This window comes from Lacerta agilis, chromosome 14 (genome assembly GCF_009819535.1).
Source record: "Lacerta agilis isolate rLacAgi1 chromosome 14, rLacAgi1.pri, whole genome shotgun sequence".
Lineage (NCBI taxonomy): Eukaryota > Metazoa > Chordata > Lepidosauria > Squamata > Lacertidae > Lacerta > Lacerta agilis.
The window spans coordinates 18,055,638-18,072,503 of record NC_046325.1 but is presented as its reverse complement, the minus strand read 5'-3'; the positions used below and the strand labels follow the sequence as shown (position 1 = coordinate 18,072,503).

The following is a 16,866-nucleotide window of genomic DNA, read 5'->3' as shown; positions in this document are numbered from 1 at the left end:
AATGCATCTCTGGGTTATTTGTGGGGCATAGGAATTAGTCGTCGTCCCCCCAAAAAATATAGTCCGGTCCCCCCCCAAGGTCTGAGGGACAGTGGACCGGCCCCCTGCTGAAAGTTTGCTGACCCCTGGCTAAGAGCCTCAGTGTGGTACAGGCAACTGCCAATCACTTCGACTTGCCTGTTTACCTCTGGCAATTTTTTAAAAATTGTGTAAAGTTAAGAAGGGTTGGTTCTTTTTCTCTTCCTCTTTTCTCCAGGCCAACAGCTTGCCCACATGGATTAAGAAGAGTTTGGATTTGGTATCCCGCTTTTCACTACCCGAAGGAGTCTCAAAGCGGCTAACATTCTCCTTTCCCTTCCTCCCCCACAACAAACACTCTGTGAGGTGAGTGGGGCTGAGAGACTTCAGAGAAGTGTGACTAGCCCAAGGTCACCCAGCAGCTGCATGTGGAGGAGCGGAGACGTGAACCCGGTTCCCCAGATTATGAGTCTCCCACTCTTAACCACCACACCACACTGGCTCTCTTAAGTAACCTGCAAAGCTGCTTTTATGAAGAGTAACTCTGAATTGTAGATTGGCTTCCTTACATTTTCACAGAAAATATTTAAGAATTGGAAAACAGTCCAATCACACCCCAAATGGCATTATATTGGTTTTGGGTTTTTTAAAGAGCAAGATGCAAGGTGGAAAACAGTGGGGCAAGAATGACCTCATAAAGACCCAGTTGGCTCATGCAACCTAAGAGGCCCCTGTGCCTCTTTGCTTCTTAGACAAGCTTTGTACATAAGCCCACCAAGGTTATTAGCCTGCAAGAAACTAATGTACTAGCCTTGAGGGTAAGGAGGGGAGATACAGAGAACCCCACCCTCCTCCTCCTCCGGAAGCAGACTGCATTTCTATGAAGGGGCTTCCCTCTTCTGGGAGCTTGTCTTGTTCCTACACTGGGCACAGAGGATGGATGAGGTTCCATCACTTCTTCACCAACCCACTCACTTGCCTGCCTTCCCATCCTTGTTGCCCAAGGCGAATGTGTAATGCCTTAAAATACAAGGCTCTGTTTTGCATTCCAATGATATTTCACGTACTCTGATCATCCAAATATAATACAGTAGCAAAAACAGACCATGGAGTAACAAACCGAGATACCTTGGACAGGATGCAAAATTGTGGGTTTGTTTGTTTTCTAAGAGTGATTTCAGGATATTGGCTGGGATATTAATAGGTTGATATTTTTATGTTTCCTGGTTTTTAGCCTGGATTGGCTCCAACACACATAGATATATAAGGAAAGCTTCCAGGATTTTAAGTTCAGCATCCCTTTGGCCATCAGAGCCCAATAGCCAGCACATGTCTAGGTTCCTATTATGAGAAAAAAGACTGGGCAGAGACCAGTTTGAAGGAAAAAGTTATGGGCCAAGATTCATGGGGGCACAGATTCCTCTTTATACTGAGTCTGACCCACTGGATGTGTGTAGCTCAGGGGTCAGCAAACTTTTTCAGCAGACTGTCCCTCAGACCTTGTGGGGGGCCGGACTATATTCTTTTTTTGGGGGGGGGGGAGAATGAATTCTTATTCCCCACAAATAACCCAGAGATGCATTTTAAATAAAAGTACACATTCTATGCAGAATTCATCATGCGAAAGGCTGGACTGGATGAATCCCAAACCGGAATTAAGATTGCCGGAAAAAATATCAACAACCTCAGATATGCTGATGATACTACCCTGATGGCAGAAAGTGAGGAGGAATTAAAGAACCTTTTAATGAGGGTGAAAGAGGAGAGCGCTAAATATGGTCTGAAGCTCAACATCAAAAAAACTAAGATCATGGCCACTGGTCCCATCACCTCCTGGCAAATAGAAGGGGAAGAAATGGAGGCAGTGAGAGATTTCACTTTCTTGGGTTCCATGATCACTGCAGATGGTGACAGCAGTCACGAAATTAGAAGACGCCTGCTTCTTGGGAGAAAAGCAATGACAAACCTAGACAACATCTTAAAAAGCAAAGACATCACCTTGCCGACAAAGGTCCGTATAGTTAAAGCTATGGTTTTCCCAGTAGTAATGTACGGAAGTGAGAGCTGGACCATAAAGAAGGCTGATCGCCAAAGAATTGATGCTTTTGAATTATGGTGCTGGAGGAGACTCTTGAGAGTCCCATGGACTGCAAGAAGATCAAACCTATCCATTCTCAAAGAAATCAGCCCTGAGTGCTCACTAGAAGGACAGATCCTGAAGTTGAGGCTCCAGTACTTTGGCCACCTCATGAGAAGAGAAGACTCCCTGGAAAAGACCCTGATGTTGGGAAAGATGGAGGGCACAAGGAGAAGGGGACGACAGAGGATGAGATGGTTGGACAGTGTTCTCGAAGCTACTAACATGAGTTTGGCCAAACTGCGGGAGGCAGTGAAGGATAGGCGTGCCTGGCGTGCTCTGGTCCATGGGGTCACGAAGAGTCGGACACGACTGAACGACTGAACAACAACAACACACATTCTACTCATGTCAAAACACCAGGCAGGCTCCACAAATAACCCAGAGATGCATTTTTAATAAAAAGACACATTCTACTCATGTAAAAACATGGTGATTTCTGGACCGTCAGTGGGCCAGATTTAGAAGGCGTTTGGGCCGGACCCAAGGCCTTAGTGTGCCTACCCATGGTCTAGTAGCTCAATTCTGTCCACACTGACTGACAGTAGCTCTCCAGGTTATCAGGCAGAAGTCCTCCCAGCATTACCTGTCATTATCAGTCCTTCCAGCATTACCTGGAGATGCTGGGGACCAAACCTGGGACCTTCTGCATGCAGAGCAGATGAATGACCATGTCTTAAGGCAACTCAGTGCCCACGGAAAGGAGGGAGTTTGAAAGCCAGACAGAAATCATGGGCATCCTGGAAGGTGGTGATGCCTAGCAGTTGTCAGCAGGAAGGTGAAAGAAGGACTGCTTAGGAGCCTTAGGAAAGGGATGTAGTGTTTTTGGAAAGAGCTACCCCAGAATCCTGAGTGGCTTTACCTTTACCTCAAGAAAGGTAGAGTTGGCCAATAGTGTCAAGCCAGATAATCAGAGAACATGCATGCATCAAAGAGCCCGGACTCCTGGGCTCTATTACTGTCAGGAAAGGGTGGTGGGTGGGAATGAAGCTGCCAAGATTTCCTGGGTTCTCCAGTACGAAGTGGGTTTAGCAGGGATGCCACATTGGGAAGGTGGGTGCAGGAAAAGGGAGCGTGGCCAGGTAGAAAGAAGTCATTTATTGGGGAAACCTTGGGAGTGGAAATGTGGGGAAGCTATGAGAGACAGAATTCCTGGCTTCAGTGTCATTAGGAACAGAGCGCAAGGCAAACATTCTGACAACCTGGGCATCAGGGCTGCAGCACCAGGGGAGGGCCGGATAGAAAAGGGCTGAGGACCAGAACTCCTGGGTTCTCCGGAGACGCGGCATGGGATCTACTGTATATATAAAATCGTGTGTCACATATATTCCTCCTCCTCCTCCCATCCAAAAACTCCACCTCTCGCTCCACTCACCTCTCCGGTTCAGCCCTGGTCTCCAAGGAGCCTCCAAGTGCGCCCGGCTCTCCCGGCGAAGGAGAGGCTCGTCCGCCCCGACGGGGGTCTCCACGTGGGCGTCCTCCTGGCCGTAGAGGTAGGCTCCCCCTCCGCCCCGGAGGCCGCTCTCTTCTCTCCCGGGACTTTTCTCCTCTTTGACGATCCCGCCTGCCACGTGGTGCTGGTGGTGGAGGGTCGGGTCCTCGGAGTGGAGCAAACCCCCGACCCCTGCTTGGGAGGAGGACGACGACGAGGCGACGGCCGCTACTGCAGAGGAGGAAGGCTCGCCCTGCGGATCCACGTCGCTGCCGTCGGTCACGGACACCTGGGTCCACGCGTACTCGTCCTCGTGGAGCTCGGGGTCGAGCTCGGGGTCGCTTTCCTCTTTGATCACCACCTGGCACCAAGGCGCCGCGCCTCCGCCCCCTCCGTTGCTGCTGCTCCCGCCGCTGCCCAGGATGGCGTCGAGTTCGTGGAAGAAGCGGCACCTCTGCCGGGCGATGCCGTCCTGCAGCTTGGCTTGCTTGTAACTCTTCTTCAGGTCTTTGCCTTTGGTCCGGCACTGGTCCTCGTCGCGGAAATAGCCTTTCTCCGCCATCCGCTCCGAGATCCACTGGTAGACGTCGGCATTCCGGTGGCAGCGGTTCAGCTGCGCCTGGATCCCTTCCTCCCCCCACAGGGCGAGGAAATCCAGCGTCTCCCGGTGGCTCCAAGTGGCTGCCCGGGTGCGGGGCACTTTGGGGCGATCCGCGCTTTTGGGGCCCAGGAAAGAAGAAGGGGAAGGCGAGGACATGCCCGGGATGGGAAAGGGCCGGCGATTATAATAATTATAATAATAAAATAATAATAGCAACCATATAATAAAATGAAATAGGGGGTCCCCCCAGCTCGGTTTAATTAGGAGCCTAACCCCGGTGCACCCTGGGATACAGCCCCCTCCCTAACCCAGAAGACCGAGCGAGGCGGAGTAAGAGGGGCGGGTACCTCCGCGGTAGCACGTAACCCGAGGTGGGACTTACCACGGGCGCGCTGGCCAATGGGCGCGCAGTATGCATATGACCCTGATTCAAATCGGGCTGCTTGGCCACGCCTATTGTGAGAGAACCTCTCTTTGCCCCCGCGAAGCAGAGAGCGAGGCGCTGGACCTCCCGGGGAACCCAGAGCGCAGCTTCGTCTACCTCGCCTCCTTTGGGCGCTCTGCTCATTCAACGCAGCAGATCCCTGCACGGCAAGGGCTGCCCCCCCCCCTTCTTCCAAGGATAACTAGTCTAGCTGCAGCCCAGCAAAGTAACAAGAAAAGCATGGCTTGGAGCTTGCATATCCGCAGCAGAACCCCCCAGTTCCTGTGTTCTCTTAAGGGGCGGAGAGGATGTCCTACACGGGGTTGGAATGCAGACGTGCATTTACATTCAGGCGAGGCGAGGCGAGAGAGCGAGAAAGGAGCGAAGCGGGAGCTTTGCCAGGATTCGAGCACGGGCGAGACTTTGCTTCCCATTCTAAGGGTGTTTTGTGCGTTGCAGCAAGGATCGGCCGGACTCTTGGGTTCAACAGGGGATCCCAGCTCTATTAGTTAGAGCTGACGTTGCAGCGTGCGCAAGTTCTTACGCGTCCCTTTTCCTAAATGCAGACTTAAATAATAAGAGTTGAAACGTGCCACCGTGGAGGGAAGAGGGGAGACCTTTAGAGTTCAGGTGGTCAATGACAATGACACTCAAGTAAGAGGCGGCAAGTCCAGCCAGCAGAGACCGCTGGCTCAGCAGAGGAGCGAAGGTCAGGGTTGGAGAGTGGCGGGGAAGAGACGGGTAAAGACCAGGGCAAAGGGCAGTTGGCTCTGGGGAAGGAAGGCAGACCTTCTCCTAGACCTAGACCCTTCTCTTTGCAATTTACTCCTTCAATTTGCTGCAATTTGCCCTGCTTACTAAATAGCCTTTGCTTTTTAAGAAAAGAAATCCCACTTAGAGCCACACTTTTCTCCTCTTCCAATATCTCCCTGAATTCCTAACCCCCACTGAATCCCTCTCCCGCGCTCTCCGGGGACCCAGGAGTCCGGGGGGGGCGCCTCCCAGCCTGTTTCCCTTACCTGGGCTGCCCCAGTCCCCTCTGGGACAGGCCCATACTCCATGGAGCTGTAGATATCGGGCACTGAAGGGGCCCCACGCCTGCCGCCGCCTCCCGCTGCTGCTGCTGAGCCAGCCATGGGCACTAATTTGGCTGCTTCCCCCTTGACAGTTGGAATGAACCCCAGCCGGGCTTAACATCCAGTAACCCGCCCCCTTTAGGGAGGCACTTCCGGACTCCTGGCTTCCATAGAGACTGGGAGGTGGAGAGAAGGAACGCATTGACACCATAGAGATGGGGAAGGAAGAGGTGTATATTGCTGTCGCAGAGCTAGAAAAATTGAGAGAAAAGGCCATTACAGTACTGTATAACCTTTTTGAAAAAAAGTATTCTAATAAACCTTTCATGACTACAGACGAGGCTTCCTGGTTACTTTTAATTTTGTTTACAACAAAATGAAATGCATAACAAGGAAAAGCCTCCAACATTGAGTCTGTATATTCTTGGTTACTTTTGAAAGCTATTTTGTTAGTTGGGATTATAAATATAAATATAAACTACCCATTGGAATCAACAGCGAAATCCAGGATTTTGGCGCGAATGTGATTGATTGGCCAGAGGCTATTGCCTAACCCCACCCCAACCCCCCAAAAGAGAAGAAAAATCAGAGCTCAGCCTTACAGAGCAATCTAATAATGCATGCGATTGATATTACCGGTACTCCCTGGTAAGTGTGTTTAGGATTTAACCTTTATTATCTCAACACTGCAGGTTACAGGGGAGGAGCTGAGAGATAGAGAGGAGTTATGACAAGCCTGCAATGTAGTCTAAGATTCTTACATAAATACTTAGGAACATATACCAAAGCCTGGCTATTGGTATAGTTGAAGAATCTGGTTTGTTATATAAATGGTGTTTTATACAGTATTAAAATGCTTGCATTGCCCCCCCCCCCAAATTTCACCCAACCTTTTAGAAGCCTATTTTGACATTAAACAGCATTTAAGGAAATAAACCCCCTCCCCCCAGTATTTACATTAAAACGAAATAAATTAAATGCAACAACAAATTGCTGCTCTTCCATGACACCAAAAGCTCACTCTTGTTTAATAGCGCGCCCAGCCCAGCTTTAATCCAAAGGAAAACTCCGAATCTAACCGGATGTTTGAGATGCTAGTCTAACATTTACCTGCCCTCGCGTCCTTAACTCTATGGAGTTCCTGCATCCTCGATACAGAACGCAGAGATAAGAAGCCTATGAGAAAGAGGCAAAGAGAACTCGACTTCCGGTCCCGCTTCTCCGCAAAGCGAACCTGCTGGCATCCGCGCGTGTCGTCGCTTCATTAGCGGCGGAACCGACGAGAGACAGATATATAAACTATATACGATACCAAGGTAAACATGGACCTGGAAGCTATGATTTTTTAAATGTCATTGTTTATAGATCATGTGCCTGGGACGCGGGAAAGGGAGTGGCATTAAAGTTCAGGGAGTAGAGAGAGGCACGTATCCCCCCCCCGCACTTCCAGTCCTTTGCTGTAACCATTAGACACTATTTCCTTCCGTCCTTTTCTCGTTAGTCAGTACAGCTAAGGTCGGGAGTCGCTGCCATAGCAGCAACGGAAGTTTGATGCATTGATTAGAAAGGAAGTTCGAATTGGCAGAGGCAGGTGTGGGATCTTGATTCCTGGAAGCAGAGATCTTAAAAGCCCCCCCCCCTTTGTTTTCGTTTTTTGGAGACAGCAAAGTGTGAAGCTGAGATTTCACGAGCTTGGGTTCAAACCCGGCTTCGGCCAAGTAGCCGTGGTAGCCCTACTTCACGGGGTTGTCGTGAGGATGAAGTGGAGAGTTGAGAAAGAAAGCGTCGTCTCCTTGCGCTGGTCTCCTTGGAGGGAGGGTGTAGCAAGTCTCTAGTGTGGGGAGCAGTGAGTTGGGATCCTTGGGGCTTGATTTTGGTTTAGGTTGTGTGTTAACGTTAAATCTTAAAAGTTAAGTCTTTCAGCCTAGAATATTTTATTGAATTATATGCCTGCAGTATGGAAATTATCAACGGGACAACGGAAATGGTTTTTCCGTGCTCTAGTGGTGGCCAAGAGATTGCTATTGAGGGCCTTCTCGGTAGTGGCACCCGTCCTGTGGAACGCCTTCCCACCAGATCTCAAAGAGAAAAACAACTATCAGACTTTTAGAAGACATCTGAAAGTAGCCTTGTTTAGGGAGGCTTTTAATGTTTAATAGATTATTGCATTTTAATGTTTTGTTGGAAGCTTCCCAGAGTGGCTGGGGAAACCCAGCCAGATGGGCGGGGTATAAATAATAAATTCTTCTTCTTCTTATTATTATTAGTTGGGGGGAATAAAATATATGATACCCTTCAATCAATGGACTGATGATATGATATCACTGGCAGTTTATGAACGGAACTGCTTACAGGCGCAGACTCTGTATGGATAAACATGATAACATTTGGAATGAGTTTATACAAAATGCAGTACTGTAAACTATTAGCATTTACATAAGCTCTAGGACAATAACACTATACCAATTTATACAAGAAGGTATATCGTATATTGCTTTTTCTGTATCACTTTAATTTTTTAAACTGAAATCACCTTTATAAAATATAAATATTAACCTCTGCAGGGTCCGACTGGCACCACCATGGCATCTGTAGCCGACACATCCCTGTTATCAGCCGAGCTGCAGGAGGAGGAGGAAGAGGAGGAGTTCCGACGTCTTCTACTCCAGGTCTGCATGAAGGCCTGGAGGGGGGGGGGAGGAAAAAATGAGGAGCGGGGACCATGTGTAGCTGATGGACTCTCTTCTAGGCCCCATCTGCACTATGCATTTAAAGCTGTTTCACACCACATTAAACAGCCATGGTCCCCCCCCCTCAAGAATCCTGGGAAGTACAGGTATAGCCTGTTAAGGTTACTGAGAGTTGTTAGGAGACCTCTATTCCCCTCATGGAGCTACAATTCTCAGGTGATTTAATAACCAGCTCTTATTCCCGGGGAACTCAGAATTGTAGCTTTGTGAGGGAAAGGGGGGGGGGTGTCGCCTAACAACTCTCAGCATCCCTTAACAAACTACAGTTCCAAGGATTGTTTTGGGGAAGCCGTGACTGTTTGAAGTGGTATAATACTGCTTCAAATTTATAATGGAGTTCAGTGAAGCTGACCTGAGAAACACAAAGTGAAAAGACCTTTTGGGTTGAATGTTGCTGAATGTGACATGAAGGGTTGGGATCAGGGAAGGACATGGGGCTCTTGGAATGTCTAATTCCAGACATAAGAGGCTGCAGCCTTTCATCTCGGAAAGAAATGGGATTGGTTTAAGTACTACTACTAATAATTTGTTTGTTTGTTTGTTTATATTGCACCCATCTGGCTGGGTTTCCCCAGCCACTCTGGGCAGCTCCCAACAGAATATTAAAAGCACAATAAAACATCAAATGTTAAAAACTTCCCTAAAGTCTGAGTTGTGTAGCTGTGTGATAAATTTATCTCTACCTCTTAGGCAACCCAGAAAATCCAGAGCTCCGTGCCCTCTCCGGCAGAATCCAAGCCTATCCGTCCGCTCCCAGGTAAAGAACAAAAGGGGTTGTGAAGATTTCTAAATGGATTTTTTTTTCTAAACTGGATGTATGCTTGGGCAGTCAAATGCATTTGATTACAAACAAGGGCAAAGTGATGCACGCTGGGGTGCAAAGAAATAGTAATCAAAATTTCACATATCAGCTCATGGGGTGACTAACCAGGACGAGATGGTGGGGTCATAGTGGGTAGCTTGATGGAGAAGGCAAATGCCACACTGGGGATCATTAGGAAAGGAATTGACAATAAAACGTGTCAATATCATAATGCCATTATGCAAATCTGTGGTGTGACCACACTTGGACTATTATGTACATATGTGGTATTTATCTGGCTACCTCATCTCAAAAAGGATATTGTAGAGTTGAGAAAAGTTTAGATCAAGCCAATCAAAATTATCAAAGGGGTAGACCCAACTCCCCTTTAAGGAAAGGGTGTGACATTTGGGGCTTTCTAGTTTAGAGAGGAAGGGTAAGAAAGCAGGGAGATGGTAGAGGTGTATACAATTATATATGATTTAGAGAGAATAGAGAGAGAAGCTTTTCTTCCTGTCTCATAGAACCAGAAAAGCAGAGATCTTGGGATTACAGGGCAGTGGGGTCGATGTTAGAGGTGGAATGAGGACACAAAGTAAAAGTGGTCCATGTCCAGCACAAACAGATTCCCTAGTTGCTTAGAGAAACCTGCAAATCTATACAAAATCGAAAGTTCTTTCTAGTAGCACCTTAGAGACCAACTGAGTTTGTTCCTGGTATGAGCTTTCGTGTGCATGCACACTTCTTCAGATACGAAGAAGTGTGCATGCACACGAAAGCTCATACCAGGAACAAACTCAGTTGGTCTCTAAGGTGCTACTAGAAAGAACTTTCGATTTTGTTTTGACTATGGCAGACCAACACGGCTACCCACCTGTAACTGCAAATCTATGACTCGCTTCTCTCATCCTCCCCAGGATTCTGTCTTAAAACCCACACAAGTTCCGGCGAGAAGGTCTTCGTGAACATCTGCCGGTCTCCCCACATCCCCCCACCTCCTGACCTGACCAACGAAGAGCTTGCCTGCCTCATTGAGTCGGAGAACGCCTCCACCTTCAGGATCCCCATGAGCTTGGGAGAGCCCCACGTGGAAGTGGACAAGAGTGAGCATCTGCCTCGTTGATGCTGAGAGAACGGGCTAGCCGTGAAACGAGTTGCTAAATCTTAAGGAAAAACCAAGGATGGAGCACGTACTGCTACAGAGCCAGCCAGGTCTTGGTGGACTTTTCGGTTTGTGTGGTCTAGGCAGGCTGAAGAGCCGCGGTACCATTCCTGCAGCACAGTGGAGGTTGGGCCGAGGACTCGCTCTGCCTGAGAGAGCTGTCCAAGTGGCACAAGGAGTAAGGAACTTGGTCACCTTACTCTCTGGCTCAATCCCTCTCATCATTTGAGGGACATTCCTAGTATTTACCCGTATATTGCGGCATATAAGACGACTGGGCGTATAAGACGACCCCCAACTTTTCCAGTTAAAATACAGAGTTTGAGATATACTCAACCACAGATTTTCCACCCGGCGTATAAGATGACCCCCGACTTTTGAGAAGATTTTCCTGGATTAAAAAGTAGTCTTATACGCCAGAATATACTGTATTTATTTATTTAGAATTTATATACTGCTCTATACCCACAGATCTCAGGGCAGTTCATAGGATAAAATCACAATATGAAAACACAGACTACATAATCAAAATAAAAACAAACACCTGAGTAACCCCCTTCCCCCCCCAAATCCTTCCCCCCCATTTTAAAAGGGCATCAGATGACAATCGACCAAAGGCCTGGGTTAAAGAGGAACGTTTTTGCCTAGGAATCACTTGCCATCCAAACGCACTTTCTCACTTTTTATTTTTGCGTGGATGATCCATTTTTTTTGCGTAGCCCACAGAAATAGAAACTTGCAGATGAATGCAGCTTTGGGGCGGAGGGGGAAAGTTCAAATGTTTTTAAGAAAGCATTGTTTTGTGCCCATCCTGGCTGAAGAGAGAGAAACACGCCTGATCTTTTTGTTTATCCTCGTGGGGATGTCTCTGCATAAGAGCAGAGTCTCCCAAGTGAGGTGGTGCAGTGTTGACTCGGCCCTTGAAGGACAACCGTGAAACCAAGGCTCCTTTCTTCTGCCTTGTCGGTTTTAGGAATAGCCCCCTCTTCTGTAGAAGCGGCCTGACCCTTCTTTCTTCTTTCCCAGGTGGGAATGCTTGCACCGTGTATGACGTCTCCATCAGCACCACCTTTTACAACAAGATGGAGGTGAGTTGCCTTTTTGAAAGGGAACCTTTGCATCCCAAACGGCTTCCTGTACCTCTCGGGGGCAGAATTCCTGCTGTGTCCATGGCAGGCAGGAACCTCTCTTTCCCAAAACCACCGGGATGCTGTTTGCTGCGCCAGAGTTGGGGGGGGGAATGATGTTGGGAGACAGGGGCATAAGGTTTCCAGGTGTCTCCATTTCCTGGGGGCAGTCCCCGGATTTACAAATCAGTCCCCAGCGGGTGGCGCTGTGGTCTAAACCACAGAGCCTAGGGCTTGCTGATCAGAAGGTCGGCGGTTCGAATCCCCGCGACGGGGTGAGCTCCCGTCGTTCGGTCCCAGCTCCTGCCCACCTATCAGTTCGAAAGCACGTCAAAGTGCAAGTAGATAAATAGGGACCGCTCCGGCAGGAAGGTAAATGGCGTTTCCATGCACTGCTCTGGTTTCGCCAGAAGCAGCTTAGTCAGGCTGGCCACATGACCTGGAAGCTGTCTGCGGACAAACGCTGGCTCCCTCGGCCTGTAAAACAAGATGAGCGCCACAACCCCAGAGTCGTCAGTGACTGGACCTAACGGCCAGGGGTACCTTTACCTTTACCGTTACCCCATAGAAAATCCATTGACGTTCCCTGGATTCATTGAAAAAAATCTAGTAACCTTACTCCAGCACCTTTGCAAGGTAGGCAGGTGAGCCTCTTTGGTGTATCTTTGGTTGCTAATGCCATGAATGGGTGCATCCTTCTTCTGCACCATCTCCCCAAATGGGTAGGCCTATGTGTCTGAATATCGGTTTCCAGGAATCACAAGTGGTGAGCGCTGTTATATTGGGCCTTGGTTGAGGGCTTCCCATAGCTGTCGTGAGCTGGACTAGGTGGGCTTGTGGCCCAATTCAGCTGGACTTCTTATTTTCATAATCACGAAGGGCTTGGGACTTCATGCACATGCATGCAGCTGGGTGGCAGCTACTTCATTGTGGAGTAACCCATGTGCTGAGAAAAGGGAACCTAACCTAACCTTCTCCCCACCCCCATCTCTCTGTTTTCTCTCGCTGCCTCAAGAACAACCACTTCCTCAAAGAGTTCTTCATCACGATCGCCATGGAAGGATTGTCGGAGAAATACAAGATGGATGTCAACAACCAAGGTACGGGTGTTGCTGCCGGGAGGCCACAGGCCCCTCTTTGGGCCAATCCTGAGGTAACATTTCCCTTCCTTGTGGGGGGGGGGGAACCATACACTTGAAAGAAAAGCAACCTTGGTTCGGGAGACTTCTAACATCGGTTCTGGGTGCTTCCATCCCTTTGGGGCTGGGCCAGAGCCTTTTGCCCCTGCAGCCGAGCTAACAAGGCTGCTTGTGCCCCTTTCCAGAATGGCGGATTCTGAAGAACAGGAAGTTTATGGGCTCCATAGCCGAGCAGACCATCCGCACCAAATCCAAGCCTTTCATCCAAGAGATGGATAGCAGGTACGCTGGCGAAATCCCACAACTTAGGGGAATGCCACACAGAAGGTCTTCTACCAGGAGCCCTTCCACCTGGACCTCTGAGAGTGGTGGGACTACCAAGAGGGGTCCCCCTCGGCTCATCTTAATACCCAAGAGGGTGCTGCTAAATTGGGATGATACACATCATGCATCTGGTGAAATGGGCTCTAGTGCACAAAACAATGCCCTGCAAAATTAGTTAAACCTTCAGAGGCCCCAAGACACTTCATTTTTCTGCGACAGACTAGCATAGCTAACATCCAGGAACTGAGAGACCAACTGAGTTTGTTCTTGGTATGAGCTTTCGTGTGCATGCATCCAGGAACTGAGGTAAGCTCATCCTTCTCCTCTGAGCGTGAGAGTCACCAGCTGACACTGGACCATCTGGATGTGTTAGGAGAGTCTTCCCCAACCTGGTGCCCTCTAGATGCTGTTAGGCTACAGTTCCCATCATCCTTAACTATTGGCCATGTTGGCTGGGGCTGATGGGAGCTGGAGTCCAAGTTGAGGGTGGTGGAGCTAGGAGATCTTTCCAGAATGGCGCACCAGTGGGCGGCTGCTATATGGAAATGCTAGCACGGGAGGGGCTCGTAACACATGAGGGGTGGCAGAGGGAGAATTGTGTCATTTCAGTTGTTAGCATTCTACGGTATAGAAGTACATATTGTCAGTTGAAGCAGGAACCAATCTCTGAGGCCTGTTAGAGGTGTTTGGGACTCTGGGCAGAGCAGAGAGAGAGCTGTTGGCCCAGACTTGAATGGGGACTTGGTACAACTGCAGTAGTCAGATCAATACTTCCTTCTTCATTTTTACAAGGCATCTGTGTCTCTTTCTGCAGCCAAGTCAAGGAGGAAAGCAGGAACCTTTTGCAGCCATCAGCGTCACAAAGGTACGGTGTGGTTAGGATGGGAGGGACTGTACAATGAGGATGGGGATCAGGGTAATGGAGGAATGGAATGACCCGTGATCTCAAATATGGTCTGCTATGATAGGTTGGACTGGTGCAATGCATTGCGGTCCTCTGAAGACTGGCCAGAAACTGCCACTAGTACAAGCCCAAGAAAGCCCTCTAGACTGCTCTGTGTACCGGGCATTTAAGAGCAACAAGGAGTGATGTCTTGAGAACACTACCTGGGTGTCAAATTGGGTCTGCAAGCACACACAGAGAGGCATTCTGAATAGCTGCCTTTAAGCATTGGAGTTTTCTTCCCTTTGGAGACTTGGCAAAGCCCTAGCCTTTGCATCTCCCAGAAGTACAATAAAGCGAGTTTATTTAAACTGGCTGATAGTGGCCAGAGTAGGACTCTGTCGTCAGCCACCCTTAGTGCAGGTTGTATGTCTAATGAATTAAATAAAACAAAATCGAAAATTCTTTCCAGTAGCAGTTAATTCCCGTAACTGGAATTAAATAAAGTTAAGTTAGATCGGGCAGGATATGTGGTGTCAGAAGCCCACAGTTCCATTTCTGACTTGGCCCCTTAATCTGTTAACATGTTGCCTATCCCTGTTTTTATGAGTTGGCAATATCTGATTCCAACTGAGTGTTTTTTATCATGACACCCCCCTCTCCCCCCCTTCTCCCTTGCTGATTCCGTTATGCTTCATTCTGTAGCTCGGCCACAGTTCCTGAATTCACCATAGTTGCTGAGCCATCTATCAGCCACGCTGACCGCCTGGTCGCGAAAATCAGCCTCCCAAAAATGGTAATTTGGCATGCAGTTTGTAGGGTGGGTGTCTTGGGTGCTCTGGTCCCCAAGCAGGGGAAATAGCAATAAAATTGTATTTTTTTTCAGTGTTTCTTTGTTCTCCCACCCTAATCAGACCTCAGTAAGATCTCTCGAGCTGGACCTGGGAGAGGACCGCATTGTGTTAAAGGGACACCCCCAGCTCTACCATTTGGACGTCTTCATCCCCTACAGCATTGTTCCGAGGAGAGTGGGGCCCAGTTCCACAGAGGACAAAGGTGAGTAACTAGGACGAGAGAGAGAGAGAGAGAGAGTGAGACTTGCAGAAATCTTCTCCCTCCTTCCGAACCACACCTGCCGTCGTTTTTTCACAGAGGGTAAGATCTTTAGCTCTGAAGAAGCTTCCCTTTCCTTTGTTAAATGCGGGCCTTTGAAGGAAAGGTCTAAGTTGTTAGTGCCTTTGACAATGTGATGAGGTGCTACAGGCCGGTATCAGATGACCGGCATCACCTTTGTCAGCGATAGACTGATAGTAAGAAAGTGGTCGCTCCAGTTTAAAGGAAGCCTTGTTTTGGCTGCATCCCAGGCCGCTTAGCCCATTCTCTCTTAGTACATGACTCAGTAGCCTCTGAGGCTGCTTTCCAAGAACACTGGTGGTTTTAGAAGAGCACAAGAGCCCAGCCCAAGTGCATTGCAGCCTTTGCTATTAAAAAAAATTCCCAAAGTGGACCTATTTGTTCTTTTGACCATTGTGAGAACCACTTTGAATAAAGGAGGATCAACTCTTTGGAAAGGAAGAAGTGATACAGGTGTAGGTGTTTGTGATGGACACTAGAACACCATAGTCCTTGCCAGGCTAATAATAATAATAATAATAATAATAATAATAATAATAATAATAATAATAATAATAATAAACACACACACACACACACACACACACACACTAATGGGGAATGTGTGCCTGGAGATTACCCAAGGTAGGCAAATTTGCTTGCCCCAAACATTTCCTTTAGGGCTTCCCCAGTTGAAGGGGACATATGACGACATACGGGGTTGCAAAGCTGGCCTTTCCAGCACCCCTACTAGACTCGGGGGCCGCCGCCCCTGTGGCCTTGAGCATGTGATCTGGCTTCCTTTCTTCAGCCACTTGCAGCTCTGGTCTTCCCGGCCTGATAATCCAGCCGGTGGCTTCTCCTAGATTTTCCTGGTCGTTGTCAGGACGCTGTGCATTCTGCACTATTTCAAATAATAATTTTTAAATTCTTCACCTTCGGTCGTTCCAAATTCTATGATCTGCGTAAGTCATGCCAAGTCGCGTTTCCTTAAACCGCAAATGGCCGGTGAGCCAGCAGCTTCTTCTTTGCTTGGCAATCGTGTGGTCTGACTCAATTTAGCTTCTGCACCATTTACCGTAAAAAACAACAACAACCCCTGCCCAGCTTAACTGCAGCAGCAAGGGGCGCTCTAGCCTCTGAAACGACCCATTTTCTCTCTCCTTCCCTTTCCAGGTCCTGACTTTACTGATGCCCATCCAGCGCCCCTTACTGTTGCCATGAGCTCGGAGGAGGAAAAACCATCCTGGAGGCGGAGGCCCTTCTTTGAGATACCAGCGGGTGGAGGAAACAGCAGGGTGAAGAATGGAGATGCCGGGCAAGGGGCTGGACTTCCTGTCGAAGGAAGGGGGCTAGGTTTTGGTTAGGGGTGGCAACCTCCACAACGCAGACTCTGCACCTAAATACGCACACACAGCGGAAGAGAAAGAGAGAGCGTGTGTCGTATACATTGGATGGGACCCAGGACTCGCCTCCATCTCTCCTCCTACGATTTGTGTTCTCAAACTTCCCTTCCACCCGCAACAGCTGCTGTTCTTTTGGGCTTTTTAATTACCTCCCCTTTTCCAGTGTGTACATGCAACCCGCTTGTCTCCGTTCACGCCTGCAATCAGTTCAGCTCCGCTCTCTCTCTGTGTGTTTTGAATCGGGGCGGGCTCTGGGCCTGCAAACCTCCCCCCTTGACCCCATTAGCAAAAATGGAGGACCTGCTCTGAGTCAAAACATGCTGCGGTGAGAAAGGAGGCTAATGAATCCTGTGGCAGAGGGGTGGGTTATATGTACACTTTGTGCTGCAGGTGGGGGACACTTTTTAATGCTTAAAAAAAAAAACCACACCTACCACATCAGGAAAGTGGGTAGGTCAATATTTTCTTCCTG

General features: G+C 48.7%; 2 protein-coding genes across 2 annotated transcripts in view; one reads left to right on the top strand and one right to left on the bottom strand.

The window, feature by feature from the left end:
• Positions 1–5,781, bottom strand: part of ALDH16A1 (aldehyde dehydrogenase 16 family member A1) — a 45,046-nt gene extending 39,265 nt beyond the window's left edge. Inside the window, exons 1-2 of the mRNA XM_033169207.1 lie at positions 5,632–5,781; positions 3,531–4,305 (exon numbers count right to left, since the gene is read on the bottom strand). Of these exons, the coding sequence (XP_033025098.1) occupies positions 3,531–4,305; positions 5,632–5,748 (892 nt within the window). The 5' untranslated portion in view covers positions 5,749–5,781. The remainder of the gene's footprint in view (positions 1–3,530; positions 4,306–5,631) is intronic.
• A 1,123-nt stretch (positions 5,782–6,904) lies between these two features.
• On the top strand, positions 6,905–14,945 carry PIH1D1 (PIH1 domain containing 1). The gene is made up of 10 exons (XM_033170469.1): positions 6,905–7,004; positions 8,253–8,357; positions 9,129–9,195; positions 10,158–10,343; positions 11,429–11,490; positions 12,545–12,629; positions 12,854–12,950; positions 13,807–13,857; positions 14,581–14,671; positions 14,790–14,945. The coding sequence occupies exons 2-10, from the start codon at positions 8,271–8,273 to the stop codon at positions 14,937–14,939; spliced, it is 876 nt and encodes a 291-aa protein (XP_033026360.1). The 5' UTR covers positions 6,905–7,004; positions 8,253–8,270; the 3' UTR covers positions 14,940–14,945.
• Positions 14,946–16,866: the final 1,921 nt, after the last annotated feature.

Bases quoted from the DNA above. Each gene is read 5' to 3' on its own strand.
- PIH1D1 (XM_033170469.1), top strand. From the start codon at position 8,271: ATGGCATCTGTAGCCGACACATCCCTGTTATCAGCCGAGCTGCAGGAG. The intron at 8,358-9,128 runs GTCTGCATGAAG...TCTACCTCTTAG, and splicing joins TCCGACGTCTTCTACTCCAG to GCAACCCAGAAAATCCAGAG. The intron at 13,858-14,580 runs GTACGGTGTGGT...TTCATTCTGTAG, and splicing joins CAGCCATCAGCGTCACAAAG to CTCGGCCACAGTTCCTGAAT.